Genomic DNA, 18,867 nt, shown 5'->3' with positions numbered 1-18,867 from the left:
AACCATGTAGACATGACCGAGACACGTCTCCGGTCAATAACCAATAGCGAAACCTGGATGCTCATATTGGCTCCCACATATTCTACGAAGATCTTTATCGGTCAGACCGCATAACAACATACGTTGTTTCCTTTGTCATCGGTATGTTACTTGCCCGAGATTCGATCGTCGGTATCTCAATACCTAGTTCAATCTCGTTACCGGCAAGTCTCTTTACTCGTTTCGTAATACATCATCTTGCAACTAACTCATTAGTTGTAATGCTTGCAAGGCTTATGTGATGTGCATTACCGAGAGGGCCCAGAGATACCTCTCCGACATTCGGAGTGACAAATCCTAATCTCGAAATACGCCAACCCAACATGTACTTTTGGAGACACCTGTAGAGCACCTTTATAATCACCCATTTACGTTGTGACGTTTGGTAGCACACAAAGTATTCCTCCGGCAAACGGGAGTTGCATAATCTCATAGTCATAGGAACATGTATAAGTCATGAAGAAAGCAATAGCAACATACTAAATGATCGGGTGCTAAGCTAATGGAATGGGTCATGTCAATCAGATCATTCACCTAATGATGTGATCCTGTTAATCAAATAACAACTCTTTGTCCTTGGTTAGGAAACATAACCATCTTTGATTAACGAGCTAGTCAAGTAGAGGCATACTAGTGACACTCTGTTTGTCTATGTATTCCCACATGTATTATGTTTCCGGTTAATACAATTCTAGCATGAATAATAAACATTTATCATGATATAAGGAAATAAATAATAACTTTATTATTGCCTCTAGGGCATATTTCCTTCAGTCTCCCACTTGCACTAGAGTCAATAATCTAGATTACACAGTAATGATTCTAACACCCATGGAGCCTTGGTGCTGATCATGTTTTGCTCGTGGAAGAGGCTTAGTCAACGGATCTGCAACATTCAGATCCGTATGTATCTTGCAAATCTCTATGTCTCCCACCTGGACTAGATCCCGGATGGAATTGAAGCGTCTCTTGATGTGCTTGGTTCTCTTGTGAAATTTGGATTCCTTTGCCAAGGCAATTGCACCAGTATTGTCACAAAAGATTTTCATTGGACCCGATGCACTAGGTATGACACCTAGATCGGATATGAACTCCTTCATCCAGACTCCTTCATTTGCTGCTTCTGAAGCAGCTATGTACTCTGCTTCACATGTAGATCCCGCTACAACGCTTTGTTTAGAACTGCACCAACTGACAGCTCCACCGTTTAATGTAAACACGTATCCGGTTTGCGATTTAGAATCGTCCGGATCAGTGTCAAAGCTTGCATCAACGTAACCTTTTACGATGAGCTCTTTGTCACCTCCATATATGAGAAACATATCCTTAGTCCTTTTCAGGTATTTCAGGATGTTCTTGACCGCTGTCAAGTGATCCACTCCTGGATCACTTTGGTACCTCCCTGCTAGACTTATAGCAAGGCACACATCAGGTCTGGTATATAGCATTGCATACATGACAGAGCCTATGTCTGAAGCATAGGGAACATCTTTCATTTTTTCTCTATCTTCTGCAGTGGTCGGGCATTGAGTCTTACTCAACTTCACACCTTGTAACACAGGCAAGAACCCTTTCTTTGCTTGATCCATTTTGAACTTCTTCAAAACTTTGTCAAGGTATGTGCTTTGTGAAAGTCCAATTAAGCGTCTTGATCTATCTCTATAGATCTTAATGCCTAATATGTAAGCAGCTTCACCGAGGTCTTTCATTGAAAAACTCTTATTCAAGTATCCCTTTATGCTATCCAGAAATTCTATATCATTTCCAATTAGTAATATGTCATCCACATATAATATCAGAAATGCTACAGAGCTCCCACTCACTTTCTTGTAAATACAGGCTTCTCCAAAAGTCTGTATAAATCCAAATGCTTTGATCACACTATCAAAGCGTTTATTCTAACTCCGAGAGGCTTGCACCAATCCATAAATGGATCGCTGGAGCTTGCACACTTTGTTAGCTTCCTTTGGATCGACAAAACCTTCTGGTTGCATTATATACAACTCTTCTTCCAGAAATCCATTCAGGAATGCAGTTTTGACATCCATCTGCCAAATTTCATAATCATAAAATGCGGCAATTGCTAACATGATTCGGACAGACTTAAGCATCGCTACGGGTGAGAAGGTCTCATCGTAGTCAATCCCTTGAACTTGCCGAAAACCTTTTGCGACAAGTCAAGCTTTGTAAACAGTAATATTACCGTCAGCGTCAGTCTTCTTCTTGAAGATCCATTTATTCTCAATTGCTTGCCGATCATCGGTCAAGTCAACCAAAGTCCATACTTTGTTCTCATACATGGATCCCATCTCAGATTTCATGGCTTCAAGCCATTTTGCAGAATCTGGGCTCACCATCGCTTCTTCATAGTTCGTAGGTTCATCATGATCTAGTAGCATGACTTCCAGAATAGGATTACCGTACCACTCTGGCGTGGATCTCACTCTGGTTGATCTACAAGGTTCAGTAGTATCTTGTTCTGAAGTTTCATGATCATCATCATTAGCTTCCTCACTAACTGGTGTAGGTGTCAAAGAAACAGGTTTCTGTGATGTACTACTTTCCAATAAGGGAGTAGGTACAGTTACCTCGTCAAGTTCTACTTTCCTCCCACTCACTTCTTTCGAGAGAAACTCCTTCTCCAGAAAGTTTCCGAATTTAGCAACAGAAGTCTTGCCTTCGGATCTGTGATAGGAGGTGTATCCAATAGTCTCCTTTGGATATCCTATGAAGACACATTTCTCCGATTTGGGTTCGAGCTTATCAGGTTGAAGCTTTTTCACATAAGCATCGCAGCCCCAAACTTTCAAAAACAACAACTTTGGTTTCTTGCCAAACCATAGTTCATAAGGCGTCGTCTCAACGGATTTTGATGGTGCCCTATTTAACGTGAATGCGGCCGTCTCCAAAGCATAACCCCAAAATGATAGCGGTAAATCAGTAAGAGACATCATAGATCGCACCATATCTAGTAAAGTACGATTACGACATTCGAACACACCATTACGCTGTGGTGTTCCGGGTGGCGTGAGTTGTGAAACTATTCCGCATTGTTTCAAATGTACACCAAACTCGTAACTCAAATATTCTCCTCCACGATCAGATCGTAGAAACTTTATTTTCTTGTTACGATGATTTTCAACTTCACTCTGAAATTCTTTGAACTTTTCAAACGTTTCAGACTTATGTTTCATTAAGTAGATATACCCATATCTGCTTAAGTCATCTGTGAAGGTGAGAAAATAACGATATCCGCCACGAGCCTCAATATTCATCGGACCACATACATCTGTATGTATGATTTCCAACAAATCTGTTGCTCTCTCCTAGTACCGGAGAACGGTGTTTTAGTCATCTTGCCCATGAGGCACGGTTCACAAGTACCAAGTGATTCATAATCAAGTGGTTCCAAAAGTCCATCAGTATGGAGTTTCTTCATGCGCTTTACACCGATATGACCTAAACGGCAGTGCCACAAATAAGTTGCACTATCATTATCAACTCTGTATCTTTTGGCTTCAACACTATGAATATGTGTCTCACTACTATCGAGATTCAATAAAAATAGACCACTCTTTAAGGGTGCATGACCATAAAAGATATTACTCATATAAATAGAACAACCATTATTCTCAGATTTAAATGAATAACCGTCTCGCATCAAGCAAGATCCAGATATAATGTTCATGCTTAACGCTGGCACAAAATAACAATTATTTAGGTCTAATATTAATCCCGAAGGTAGATGTAGAGGTAGCGTGCCGACTGCGATCACATCGACTTTGGAACCGTTTCCCACACGCATCGTCACCTCGTCCTTAGCCAATCTTCGCTTAATCCGTAGTCCCTGTTTCGAGTTGCAAATATTAGCAACAGAACCAGTATCAAATACCCAGGTGCTACTGCGAGCATTAGTAAGGTACACATCAATAACATGTATATCACATATACCTTTGTTCACCTTGCCATCCTTCTTATCCGCCAAATACTTGGGGCAGTTCCGCTTCCAGTGACCAGTCTGCTTGCAGTAGAAGCACTCAGTTTTAGGCTTAGGTCCAGGTTTGGGTTTCTTCTCTTGTGTAGCAACTTGTTTGCTGTTCTTTTTGAAGTTCTCCTTCTTCTTTCCTTTGCCCTTTTTCTTGAAACTAGTGGTCTTGTTGACCATCAACACTTGATGCTCCTTCTTGATTTCTACCTCCGCAGCTTTCAGCATTGCGAAGAGCTCGGGAATAGTCTTATTCATCCCTTGCATATTATAGTTCATCACGAAGCTCTTGTAGCTTGGTGGCAGTGATTGGAGAATTCTGTCAATGACGCAATCATCTGGAAGATTAACTCCCAATTGAATCAAGTGATTATTATACCCAGACATTTTGAGTATATGCTCACTGACAGAACTGTTCTCCTCCATCTTGCAGCTATAGAACTTATTGGAGACTTCATATCTCTCAATCCAGGCATTTGCTTGAAATATTAACTTCAACTCCTGGAACATCTCATATGCTCCATGACGTTCAAAACGTCGTTGAAGTCCCGATTCTAAGCCGTAAAGCATGGCACACTGAACTATCGAGTAGTCATCAGCTTTGCTCTGCCAGACGTTCATAACATCTGGTGTTGCTCCAGCAGCAGGCCTGGCATCCAGCGGTGCTTCCAGGACGTAATTATTCTATGCAGCAATGAGGATAATCCTCAAGTTACGGACCCAGTCCGAGTAATTGCTACCATCATCTTTCAACTTTGCTTTCTCAAGGAACGCATTAAAATTCAACGGAACAACAACACGAGCCATCTATCTACAATCAAGCATAAACAAGCAAGATACTATCAGGTACTAAGTTTCATGATAAATTTAGGTTCAATTAATTTACTTAAAGAACTCCCACTTAGATAGACATCCCTCTAATCCTCTAAGTGATTACGTGATCCAAATCAACTAAACCATGTCCGATCATCACGTGAGATGGAGTAGTTTCATTGGTGAACATCACTATGTTGATCATATCTACTATATGATTCACGCTCGACCTTTCGGTCTCCGTGTTCCGAGGCCATATCTGTATATGCTTGGCTCGTCAAGTATAACCTGAGTATTCCGCGTGTGCAACTATTTTGCACCCGTTGTATTTGAACGTAGAGCCTATCACACCCGATCATCACGTGGTGTCTCAGCACGAAAAACTTTCGCAACGGTGCATACTCAGGGAGAACACTTCTTGATAATTAGTGAGAGATCATCTTATAATGCTACTGTCAATCAAAGCAAGATAAGATGCATAAAAGATAAACATCACATGCAATCAAAATAAGTGATATGATATGGCCATCATCATCTTGTGCTTGTGATCTCCATCTTCGAAGCACCGTCGTGATCACCATCGTCACTGGCGCGACACCTTGATCTCCATCATAGCATCGTTGTCGTCTCGCCAATCTTATGCTTCCACGACTATCGCTACCGCTTAGTGATAAAGTAAAGCATTACAGCGTGATTGCATTGCATACAATAAAGCGACAACCATATGGCTCCTGCCAGTTGCCGATAACTCGGTTACAAAACATGATCATCTCATACAATAAAATTTAGCATCATGTCTTGATCATATCACATCACAACATGCCCTGCAAAAACAAGTTAGACGTCCTCTACTTTGTTTGTTGCAAGTTTTACGTGGCTGCTACGGGCTTAAGCAAGAACCAATCTTACCTACACATCAAAACCACAACGATAGTTTGTCAAGTTGGTACTGTTTTAACCTTCGCAAGGGCCGGGCGTAGCCACACTCGGTTCAACTAAAGTTGGAGAAACTGTCACCCGTAAGCCACCTATGTGCAAAGCACGTCGGGAGAACCGGTCTCGCGTAAGCGTACGCGTAATGTCGGTCCGGGCCGCTTCGTCCAACAATACCGCCGAACCAAAGTATGACATGCTGGTAAGAAGTATGACTTATATTGCCCACAACTCACTTGTGTTCTACTCGTGCATATAACATCAACATATAAAACCTAGGCTCGGATGCCACTGATGGGTAACGTAGTAATTTCAAAAAAATTCCTACGCACACGCAAGATCATGGTGATGCATAGCAACGAGAGGAGGAGAGTGTGATCTACGTACCCTTGTAGATCGACAACGGAAGCGTTAACTTTGGTTGATGTAGTCGTACATCTCCACGACCCGACCGATCAAGCACCGAAACTACGGCACCTCCGAGTTATAGCACACGTTCAGCTCGATGACGATCCTCGGACTCCGATCCAGCAAAGTGTCGGGGAAGAGTTCCGTCAGCACGACGGCGTGGTGATGATCTTGATGTGCTATCGTCGCAGGGCTTCGCCTAAGCACTGCTACAATGTTATCGAGGATTATGGTGGAAGGGGGCACCGCACACGGCTAAGAATATGATCACGTGGATCAACTTGTGTGTCTAGGGGTGCCCCCTGCCTCCGTATATAAAGGATCCAAGGGGGGGTGCGGCCGGCCCCAGCAGGAGGCGCGCAGGAGGAGTCCTACTCCTACCGGGAGTAGGACTCCCCTCCCTTTCCTTGTCCAAGTAGGAGAGGGGGAAGGAGAGAAGGAAAAGGGGGGGGGGGGGGCGCCGCCCCTTCCTCCTTGTCCAATTCGGACTAGGGGGAGAGGGGGCGCGCGGCCTGCCCTAGCAGCCCCTCCTCTTCTCCACTTTAGGCCCATGAGGCCCATTACCCCCCCGGGGGGTTCTGGTAACCTCCCGGTGCTCCGGTTTTATCCGAAACTTCACCGGAACACTTCTGGTGTCCGAATATAGCAGTCCAATATATCAATATTTATGTCTCGACCATTTCGAGACTCCTCGTTATGTCCGTGATCATATCCGGGACCCTGAACTAACTTCGGTACATCAAAACTCATAAACTCATAATATAACTGTCATCGAAACCTTAAGCGTGTGGACCCTACGGGTTCGAGAACCATGTAGACATGACCGAGACACGTCTCCGGTCAATAACCAATAGCGGAACCTAGATGCTCATATTGGCTCCCACATATTCTACAAAGATCTTTATCGGTCAGACCGCATAACAACATACGTTGTTCCCTTTGTCATCGGTATGTTACTTTGCCCAAGATTCGATCGTTTATCTCAATACCTAGTTCAATCTCGTTACCGGCAAGTCTCTTTACTCTTTTCGTAATACATCATCTTGCAACTAACTCATTAGTTGTAATGCTTGCAAGGCTTATGTGATGTGCATTACCGAGAGGGCCCAGAGATACCTCTCCGACATTCGGAGTGACAAATCCTAATCTCGAAATACGCCAACCCAACATGTACTTTTGGAGACACCTGTAGAGCACCTTTATAATCACCCATTTACGTTGTGACATTTGGTAGCACACAAAGTGTTCCTCCGGCAAACGGGAGTTGCATAATCTCATAGTCATAGGAATATGTATAAGTCATGAAGAAAGCAATAGCAACATACTAAACGATCGGGTGCTAAGCTAATGGAATGGGTCATGTCAATCAGATCATTCACCTAATGATGTGACCCGGTTAATCAAATAACAACTCTTTGTCCATGGTTAGGAAACATAACCATCTTTGATAAACGAGCTAGTCAAGTAGAGGCATACTAGTGACACTCTGTTTGTCTATGTATTCACACATGTATTATGTTTCCGGTTAATATAATTTTAGCATGAATAATAAACATTTATCATGATAAAAGGAAATAAATAATAACTTCATTATTGCCTCTAGGGCATATTTCCTTCACATAGTACCTCAAGTTGTCGGGTGTCAGGGGCGACATTCCATCAACCAGGTTGCGGACATCAGGGAAGTTGGCCGGGGAAGATGCCTAACACAAAATATGTGTTCAACATCTGGCCATACACTACTACAGATTCAAATAGCACTGACCGAACAAATTGTATCATCATGGACGAGTATCAGGCCCGTCACTGCCTTGGGGTCAGTGATGACATTGTCATAATAGATGGGCATGGCCTGTCGGCGATGCATTTCATCATAGACGGACATACCGGTCAGTGATAACTTTGAAAAGGATCTTCCGTAAAGTTCCTTTACTGACTGACTATTTGCATACGCCCCATTAGTGATGATAATCTGTTGGTAATGCAAAATTGCTAGCAATGCAGCCCCATTTTGCACTCAATATATGAGCACATAATTGCACTACATTTTCTTCATACATTGTCATATTTACAATTATCTAGGAATATACTCAACTGATAGAGGCAAAGGTGTCCCGTTTTTCGATGAGATAGTGGCTATGGTTTTAGAGGAAGTCGACTTTGACGATCCGACTACGAACGTGCGAGGACGCCGCGCCTTAGCAATTGCTAAACCAACTCCGAGGGGTTATTGACCATGCCGGAGCACGATCAACCTGACAACGAGGGCCTGTTTCCTGCGAGCAAACGAAGAACAAGCAAGAAACTGAGATTGCAATCTGGATATTGCGAATATAAGATGAAAGCTTTATTGATCAAGGTGGGATTCTGTGACGTCTTGGTCTGGTCGTTGGACACAAATGAAGTACGTGAAGTTGCAGCTACGGCAAACTTTTAATCTAAACAAAACCCCAAAGTCTAAACGACGCCCTAAGGGCTGTATATATGGAGGAAGAGGGGGCAATTTCGTGGCCCTTGGAGGAGGGGTCCGAAACCAACCCTAACTCTTGTTTCCCCACACATACGGACTCTAAAAACAACATATACTTAAGCATTTCGAAAATACATGGGCCTGGCCCAATAATAAGGTGACGCAACACCTAAAATAGCCTCTGGACGAAATTTATGAAGTGGCATCTTGTATATTTCGTCCAAGGCTTCATGCACTCCTTATGGTGGCTTCAAAGTCTTGAAATCATTACTTGTAACTCCGTTCTGGATCCCCTTGCGCATGCCATCATCTCCACGCTTGAACTTGTTTCAAGGTTCATCTTTCTTGTCCAAGCTAGGCCCTTCATTTGTAAGCAAGACAAATGTATCCAATTTAGGCAGCATCATATTCTCATGAACATTAGAATCGTTACCAAGAAACGAAAGTACCTGATAATTCAATTGGCGTGCATGAGCTCTAGTAATTGGTCCAATATGTATAGCAGCAGGGGTTGTGGGTGTAACAATGGTATTGATGTCCTCATCATCCTCCCCTTCTTGAAATGAAGTCGTCCTCGACGAAAGTTCATCGTCCTCACCCAAATAAGGCTTCAAATCTGCAATGTTAAAAGTGGGACTAACCCCAAAATCTGCAGGCAGCTCAAGTTTATATGCATTATCATTTATTTTCTCTAACACCTTAAAAGGACCATCATCACGTGGCATTAGCTTTGATTTGCGCAAATTAGGAAATCTATCCTTACGCAAATGTAACCAAACAAGATCTCCAGGTGCAAACACAACATGTTTTCTACCCTTATCTCCAGCAAGTTTATATTTAGTATTCATACGCTCAATGTTTTCCTTAGTTAACTCATGCATTTTTAAAATCAATTCAGCGCGTTCTTTAGCATCAAAATTAACCTTCTCCGAAAATGGAAGAGGCAACAAATCAATAGGTGCACGAGGTAGGAAACCATACACAATTTCAAAAGGGCACATCTTAGTAGTAGAATGCAATGAACGATTATAAGCAAATTCAATATGAGGCAAGCATTCTTCCCACATTTTTTTGTTATTCTTCAAAACAACCCTAAGCATAGTAGACAATGTTCTATTGACTACTTCAGTTTGTCCATCAGTTTGGGGGTGACAAGTAGTACTAAAAAACAGCTTAGTCCCCAACTTAGCCCATAAACATCTCCAAAAGTGGCTAAGAAATTTAGTATGACGATCTGAAACAATAGTATTTGGCACACCATGCAAGCGAATAATTTCACGAAAGAACAAATCAGCAACATTAACAGCATCATCGCTTTTATGACATGGTATAAAGTGTGCCATTTTCGAGAACCTATCCACGACAACAAATATGCTATCCCTCCCCTTCTTTGTTCGAGGTAAACCTAAAACAAAGTCCGTAGATATATCCTCCCAAGGAACACTAGGTACAGGCAAAGTCATATATAAACCATGAGAATTGAGTCGTGACTTAGCTTTTTAACATGTAGTGCAGTGAGCAACAAAACGCTCAACATCCCGTCTCATCTTTGGCCAAAAGAAATGTGTAGCAAGTATATCCTCTGTCTTCTTGACGCCAAAGTGTCCCATTAATCCTCCTCCATGCGCCTCCTGCAATAACAAAAGACGAACAGAGCTAACTGGAATGCATAGCTTGTTAGCACGAAACACAAATCCATCGTTAAGAACGAACTTGTTCCAAGTTCTCCCTTCCTTACAATTCTGCAATACATCTTTAAATTCAGCATCATGCACATATTGATCTTTGATGGTCTCCAAACCAAATATTTTAAAGTCAAATTGTGAAAGCATAGTATAATGACGAGACAATGCATCAACAATAACATTTTCTTTACCCTTCTTGTGTTTAATGACATGAGCAAAAGTCTCAATGAATTTAACCCATTTAGCATGTCTACGGTTTAGTTTTGCTTGACTTTTAATGTGTTTCAAAGATTCATGATCAGAATGTATAACAAATTCCTTGGGCCATAAATAATGTTGCCATGTTTCTAAGGTCCGAACAAGAGCATATAATTCTTTGTCATAAGTAGAATAGTTCAGACTAGGCCCACTCAATTTTTCAGAAAAGTATGCAACTGGTTTGCCATCTTGTAATAACACACCTCCTAATCCAATTCCACTAGCATCACATTCAAGCTCAAAAGTCTTATTAAAATCAGGAAGTTGGAGTAAAGGAGCATGTGTCAACTTATCTTTCAATACCGTGAAGGCTTCTTCCTGTGCGGTACCCCAAACAAAAGGCACATCCTTCTTTGTAAGCTCGTTGAGAGGTGCAGCAATGGTGCTGAAATCTCTCACAAAACGCCTATAGAAACCAGCGAGGCCAAGGAAACTCCTCACTTATGTGACCGTTTTGGGCCGCGGCCAACTCTCAATAGCTTCAATCTTGGCTCTATCAACTTCAATTCCCTGTGGAGTAACAACATAGCCAAGAAAAGATACTCGGTCGGTGCAAAAGGTGCACTTTCCAAAGTTACCAAACAAACGTGCATCACGTAGAGCAATAAAAACAGCACGTAAATGTTCCAAATGTTCCTCCAAAGATTTGTTATAAATCAATATGTCATCAAACTAAACTACCACAAATCGTCTGATGAAAGCACGTAAAACTTCGTTCATTAACCTCATGAAAGTACTAGGTGCATTAGTTAACCCAAAAGGCATGACTAACCACTCATATAATCCAAACTTAGTTTTAAATGCTGTTTTCCATTCATCTCCCAATTTCATACGAATTTGATGGTATCCACTACGCAAATCAACTTTGGAGAATATTATAGAGCCACTCAATTCATCAAGCATATCATCTAGCCTAGGAATAGGATGACGATAACGAATAGTAATATTATTAATGCCTCTACAATCAACGCACATACATGACATGCCATCCTTTTTCGGCACTAAAATGATAGGAACAGCACAAGAACTAAGGATTCGCGTATATAACCTTTGTCGAGCAGTTCTTATACTTGACGCATAATCTCCTTCGTCTCCTATGGATTGGTACGGTATGGTGCATGGTTGGGTAATGATGCACCGGGAATTAAGTCAATTTGATGCTCAATCCCTCAAATAGGTGGTAATCCCGGTGGCACGTCTTGTGGAAAGACGTCAGCGAACTCCTGCAAAATGTTAGTGACAGCAGGAGGCAAAGAGGAAGGCACGTCCTTGAATGAAAATAATGCCTCTTTGCACACAAAAGCATAGCAAACAGATTTGCTAAAATCTAAATCATCAATATCAGATTTGGTGGCAATTAAACATGCACTTTTCAATTTAATTTCAGAAGCAACACTAGATGGTTCATTATTAGGCTGCATTTGTTGCTCAAAGTCTTTTGCCACAATCTGATTTTCACTTTTATTTTTCTCCTGTTTTGCTTTGTTAGCTCTATTAATATCATCTTTCAAAATGGAATCAGGAGTCATAGGAAGCAAAGTAATATTTTTATCCTTATGAACAAGAGTATACTGATTGTTTCTACCATGGTGTACAGAACTTTTATCAAATTGCCATGGTCTACCAAGTAATAAGGAACATGCTTGCATAGGTACCACATCACAATCAACATAATCAACATATGTAGAGATACTAAAATGCACACGAACAGTACGTGTTACCTTAACCTTGCCACTGTTGTTGAACCATTAGATGTAGTAAGGATGTGGATGTGGTCTTGTGGTGAGTGATAGTTTCTCCACCATCTCCATGCTAGCCAAGTTATTGCAGCTCCCTCCATCTATGATGACGCGAATAGAACGTTCCTTCACAACTTCCTTTGTATGGAACAAATTATGCCTCTGATTTTGCTCAGCTTGTGTGACTTGCACACTCAAAAACACGTTGAGCAACTAAACATTCATACATGTCAGCATCTTCAGGAGCCATGTATTGCGTCTCATGATCAGAATCATCTCCACCGTGTTCTTCACGTGTAATAAGAGCTAAAGTCTCCTCATCATAGTCACTAGCGGACTCATACCCACCATCCTCAGTAGAAATCATCACACGCTGAGATTTGCATTATCTCGCAAAATGTCCTCTTCCCTTACAACAACGGCAAATAATATCACTTGTGTGCCCTGTTGATGCCATGGAAGAAGAAGAACTCTGCGCAGGCCCGGGAGGTGTGCTCTTGGCAGATAGTGGTGGTTGTGCCTGCTTTCTTGTATCACGGATGGAGGTGGCACCTGATGGAGGTGCTGGTGTAGTGGAAGTAGAGGATGCACGTGGTATATGAAGATCGACCTGCAGAAAAGTTAGTTCGCGCCAATGCATGTCGATCCTGCACTTCACGTTCAGCTTTACAAGCAAGATGAAATAAATGAGTGATATTAGTATACTCCTTATACTCTAGAATGGTCTGAATCTCTCTATTTAATCCACCCATAAAACGTGCAAGCATAGCTTCATTCTTCTCAACAATACCACATCTAATCATGCCAGTTTGTAATTCCTGATAATATTCTTCTACAGAATTTTTTCCTTGTCTTAAACGCTGCAATTTTTGGAGTAATTCACGTTGATAATATGGTGAAACCCAACGAGTACGCATAGCAGTTTTCAAAGCAGCCCAAGTAGCTGGAATAGGATATAATCTACAATGCTCAGACCACCAAACACATGCAAAACTAGTGAATGCACAAACAACAGCAGGAACACGTCTCTCCTCGGGATATTGTAAACATGTAAATCGTTGTTCAGTTTCTAACTCCCAAGTAAGATATATATCAGGAACATATCTACCCTCAAATGGTGGAATATTCAATTTTAGTTTAGGGAGATGGTCATGATCTCGTACCTGAGGGTGAGCCCTACCATTGCCATTATTTGCATGTGGACGACCTGGTGGTTGCTGTGCTGGTGGTGGCACGTAGTTCTGATTTTGATCAACCTCATCCTCGTAATCTCCCGCAAAATCATCCTCCTCCGCATCAGCAGCAGGAGCCACAGAAGTATCAACAATAGTACCAACAGTTTGGCCAGGTGCAAGAGGGAGACGGCTCGCTCGGCGGAGGGCTGTTTCGCGATGTGGAGGTAGTCGTCGTCGTTGTTGCTGTTGTTGTTGTAGAGGTGCGTTAGCTGTAGCCGGTGGTGGTGGTGGAAGACGCGCGAGCAATTCATTAAACCTGTTATCGAGCTTTGTTTCGAATGTCTTCTCCATGCCATCTATCTTCTCCATGGCCTCTTCAAATCTGTTTAGCACATCTTGCACCTGTCCACTCATCATTTGCTGAAATTTATCATGCATCGTCATGTTCTCCCAGTCAGTCTCGTCGGCTTGTGATCCTGCCATGGTTAGCAACAATAGAAACACACAAGAATATGATCCTATAGACTACTAACAAGAGGTGGTGGTGGTGTCACAAATCCGTCAAGCAAATCTCAAATTCTTACCAGTTCTTACCCAGCAGCAGGCGGTGATCGGCAACCGTCGTAGTCAAAAACTCTCAAAGCTTGGATAGAGCGATTACCAGGGAGAGTCAAACGCACGACGTAGATGTATGTGGAGCTGGGAAGGCTTATAATATGGTAGCAAAAAGGGTCAGCAATAATCAATTCAAAGATGCAAAGTTGAATAAACGCTCAATGACGGTACTGTGCTGGTCCTAGGCTAGACCGTGCTAGAGACGCGAGCCTAGAACACTAACAAAATCACAACGCTCCACGTAAACAATGGAGGAGCACACTCTGAATTTTTTTTCCACTTTTTTTGCACTTTTTTCCTTTTTTTTGCTCCGCAATAATTTTTTTCCTTCGAAAAAGTCTACAAATGGTCTAAAAACTGCCTAGCCAGAATTTTCCAGACTTAGTTTTTTTTTTGATTTTGGAACTATTTTTCTTCTGCGGGTAGCACGTAATCTCGGGAGTCCTACGCTGTCACGACTCAGAGTATGGCGTGATATGGAACTCAAAAACAAAGCAACAAATACTGGACTCGGACTAGGACTGGTGGCGGAGATGAATCTGGTGGAACCGGACTATGGTGGTATATCTGGACTCGGATTGGTGGTGGTATATGGCGATGGTATATGTGGACTCTGATTGGTGGTTGTATATGGCAGCGACGATGTATATGGTGGGGTGGTGGTATATGGTAATGATGATGACGATGGTGCGGCTGCGGCGTGACAACCTGTGAACAGAACTCGAAACTCTAAGTGACTAGACGCTAAGACCAGCAACTCGACACGACGATGCAACCGCAAATTCAACAAAGCAAAACTCTAAAAAGATTATGCAAAGGCTCAGATTGGTTCGGATATGATGACCGAACCCTAATTTTTTTGGCTTTTTCGTGGACTATAGGTATGAAGAACAGACTCGACCTAAACTACGAAAACTGTAAAATCTCACCGAGCAACCTGGAAATCTGATACCACTTGATAGAGGCAAAGGTGTCCCGTCGTTCGATGAGATAGTGGCTATCGTTTTAGAGGAAGTCGACTTTGATGATCCGACTATGAACGTGCAAGGACGTCGCGCCTTAGCAATCGCTAAACCAACTCCGAGGGGTTATTGACCACGCCGGAGCACGATCAACCTGACAACGAGGGCCTGTTTCCTGCGAGCAAACGAAGAACAAGCAAGAAACTGAGATTGCAATCTTGATATTGCGAATATAAGATGAAAGCTTTATTGATCAAGGTGGGATTCTGTGACGTCTTGGTCTGGTCGTTGGACACAAACGAAGTACGCGAAGTTGCAGCTACGGCAAACTTTTAATCCAAACAAAACCCCAAAGTCTAAACGACGCCCTAAGGGCTGTATATATGGAGGAAGAGGGGGCAATTTCGTGGCCCTTGGAGGAGGGGTCCGAAACCAACCCTAACTCTTGTTTCCCCACACATACGGACTCTAAAAACAACATATACTTAAGTATTTCGAAAATACATGGGCTTGGCCCAATAATAAGGTGACGCAACACCTAAAATAGCCTCTGGACGAAATTTATGAAGTGGCATCTTGTATATTTCATCCAAGGCTTCATGCACTCCTTATGGTGGCTTCAAAGTCTTGAAATCATTACTTGTAACTCCGTTCTGGATCCCCTTGCGCATGCCATCATCTCCACGCTTGAACTTGTTCCAAGGTTCATCTTTCTTGTCCAAGCTAGGCCCTTCATTTGTAAGCAAGACAAATATATCCAATTTAGGCAGCATCATATTCTCATGAACATTAGAATCGTTACCAAGAAACGGAAGTACCTGATAATTCAATTGGCGTGCGCGAGCTCTAGTAATTGGTCCAATATGTATAACAGCAGGGGCTGTGGGTGTAACAATGGTATTGATGTCCTCATCATCAACTAAATAGACTTTTCCTACGACTATCCAATGGGGAGATGAATCTCGCCACCGAACAGTTCAAATCACTAAAGTACAACCCCTTTAAACCCGAAGTAAGCCCTATAGACCATTAGCAGTATGGGTCAATGCGAAGGGCCGGGGCGATTCACCATCTAACCAACATCAGAGAACAAAATCGCACGGAAGTCTCACTTTTTCATCTGAGTGAATTCGTCTAACCCTACCAAAAACTGGGGATGAATTGGTTGTGTAGGGAGCAATCGAGGAGTTTCTCACTATATTTACGAGCTGGCTCTCCGCGAGCTCGACGACAAGGCTCCGTCATTGTCACCTTCATTGTTACGATCCATCATGGCTCCACCTTCCACCAATCGAGAGGAGAGAACCAGGCAGACAAAACGGCGTGTACTGATTTGATAGATTTGGGAAAGGGAGGGGATGGGGTATGAGCAATAACGACTGGCCTCGCCTCTCATACCAAGCGAGGGGCCTTTTGTGCAAAAAAAGTAAAACCATGAGCTTTTTTCGCAAAAGAGTAGTGGCCGCACTGACACGTGTCTCTCTCTCTGAGGTCGTTGTCGCTGACAGCAACCCCCACTCCATGCTGGCAAGCCACACTAAACGTCAAACTGAGCACCTGTGACAAGTAGGGTGCCCCTATTAGGCGCCAGAAAGCGAGTTAGCGCTCACGCGCGCCCCAAGCGGGCCACGACCCAGCATAGTTCGCTCACCTGCCCCTCCCCCCGCTCGCTTCGCTCGCCTAGTTTTTTTTTCGTTTTTGGTGGTGTTGATATGGTAAAGAAAAATCAGCCGGTTTTTACTACTTATGAAATAATTTGTGAAATCAAAAAAGTTGTACCGACTTTACAAAAAAAGTTCATCCATTTGAAAAACAGTCATCTATTTTGGGAAAAAGTGTATCCATTTGAAAAAAAGTCATTATTTTTTAAAAGTTCACAAATTTGATAAAAGTTCATTGTTTTTTTAAGTTCACAAATTTGAGAAATTTTTTATCAATTTTGAAAAAGTGTTCATCAATTCTAAAGAAAGTCCACAAAACTGAAAAATAATCACCGAATTTTGAGGAAAGTTTATGAATTTTGGGGGAAAATCAGGAATTTAAGAAAAGAAAAAAATAAAAATAAAAGGAAAGAAAAGGAAAAATAAAAAGAAAGAAGAAAAAGAAGAAAAGGGAGAAGTGATCAAAACATGCATTTTGGTCCGGGTGGTTAGGGCAGTTTATTGAGTGCAAGGAGATCCCGTGTTTGACTCTCCACGCGGGCGCTTTTTTGCAGTTTTAATAGAAAAAACTAAACGGACCGGCCCGGGGGGGTGTGTCCATTTGCAAGCTTGAAGAGCCAAATTGGAAATCAGACCAATTTTCTCAAAAAAAAATCGCAAAAAATTGTCATTCATACACACTAGTCCTGTTGCACATGTGTGCGCAGGGGCGGATCGACCCGCATTAGACCTTGTACAATGGAAGATGCTTAGGAAGGTGTTTAGAAAAATAAATCAGGCTTTCCTTAAACACCGGTGCTTATTTGTACAGGGTAGACGCTTAACTAAGCGTTTCTTCTATAAAAATAGGCACCGATGCTTCAGAAAAAACTTGATTTATTTTTTTAAGCACCTCTTTAAGCACTTCCTATTATACAAGGCCTTAGAGCCACCGGACATGCAGCCATTCGGGTAATGTTAGGACGCGCCCGCGAGACTCGATCCACCACACCCAGCCGTTTGACCGTTGAACAGTTGTGAGCCGGGAATATCTAGTAAAAACGTTCTCGGATTTAATCCAGGAATTTTCCTTCACTAGATCATCACAGACAGCGAGAAGGGCCTGCGCAGATAGACAGTCACCGACAGACTGGCCTACGCACAGCAAGGGCCACGTGTAATGGGACCAGCACATGTGGCAGCCCAGTCCGCGCCTGCTCTTGCAGCAAAACGGCTCCGCTATTTCCATGCTCGCCCTCTGCTCTTTAAATACCATCCACTCCACCCACATTCCCCACTACCAGCCCTCCGGCACAAAAACTGCACGATTCAATCCGTTCCAAAACAAGGGTAGCCGTCACCATGGCGAGGGCAACGACACTGGTGCTCGTGGCCGCGCTCGCCGTCCTCCTCCTCGCCTCAGGCCCCGCGGGCGCCACGGCCGCCCGAACCTCGCCCAAGGACGTGGCAACGGCATCTCCCAACGAGGTACGCACGCGCGCGCAGGATCGATCTAAAACATTTTCAAGGACTCTCGGCCGATCCTCCATCGATTTCTCATCTTCTTTTTTAACCGATCCCGTTGTGTTTCTTGCAGAAGGTCGCGGCGGCGGCGGCGGAAGACCACGAGTGCGAGATGATGGCCGGCGAGAAGCAGCGGGATGAGTGCATGGCGAGAAGGACGCTCGCCGCGCACACGGACTACATCTACACCCAGGAGAAGCACAACTAGTAGCCTTCATATCTGCGTCCATGTAATGTAATGATGTTAGTCGGCACTGCGTCCGCGTGTTCGATCTCTATCCTATAGCTTCCTTCATAAAAAAGGGACCGATCCCACCGTGCATGCATCGCATGCATGCATGGCGCACTTATGTATTGCCTATAATTTAGTAATTCGATAATCAAACTTGGTTTTATTGCTCGGTTTGCAACGTTAATTTGCTTAATTAGTTTGCCAAAATTAATTGTTTTGGAATCAAGGCTGGCTTTCTTCTGGCACTCGATCGGAGCCGAACTTGACCAAAACCAGACCAGCTCATTCGGTCACATGACGCCAAAATCAGTTTGCTTTCCAGGCGCTCCACGGCCGAACGACCCACGGAAATCGCCGAATCTGTCACAATTCATCTTCAGCGCACACTG

The 18,867-nt window shown here is 43.0% G+C and overlaps 1 protein-coding gene across 1 annotated transcript; it reads left to right on the top strand.

Moving 5' to 3' along the window:
• Positions 1-17,997: 17,997 nt before the first annotated feature.
• Positions 17,998-18,641, top strand: LOC123185371 (phytosulfokines 4). Its single transcript, XM_044597259.1, has 2 exons — positions 17,998-18,210; positions 18,320-18,641. The coding sequence occupies exons 1-2, from the start codon at positions 18,085-18,087 to the stop codon at positions 18,452-18,454; spliced, it is 261 nt and encodes an 86-aa protein (XP_044453194.1). The 5' UTR covers positions 17,998-18,084; the 3' UTR covers positions 18,455-18,641.
• The last annotated feature ends 226 nt before the right edge of the window (positions 18,642-18,867 follow it).

The sequence above is a fragment of the Triticum aestivum genome, chromosome 2A (assembly GCF_018294505.1).
Source record: "Triticum aestivum cultivar Chinese Spring chromosome 2A, IWGSC CS RefSeq v2.1, whole genome shotgun sequence".
Lineage (NCBI taxonomy): Eukaryota > Viridiplantae > Streptophyta > Magnoliopsida > Poales > Poaceae > Triticum > Triticum aestivum.
The sequence above is the reverse complement of the archived record's forward strand: the minus strand, read 5'-3'. Positions and strand labels throughout refer to the sequence as shown.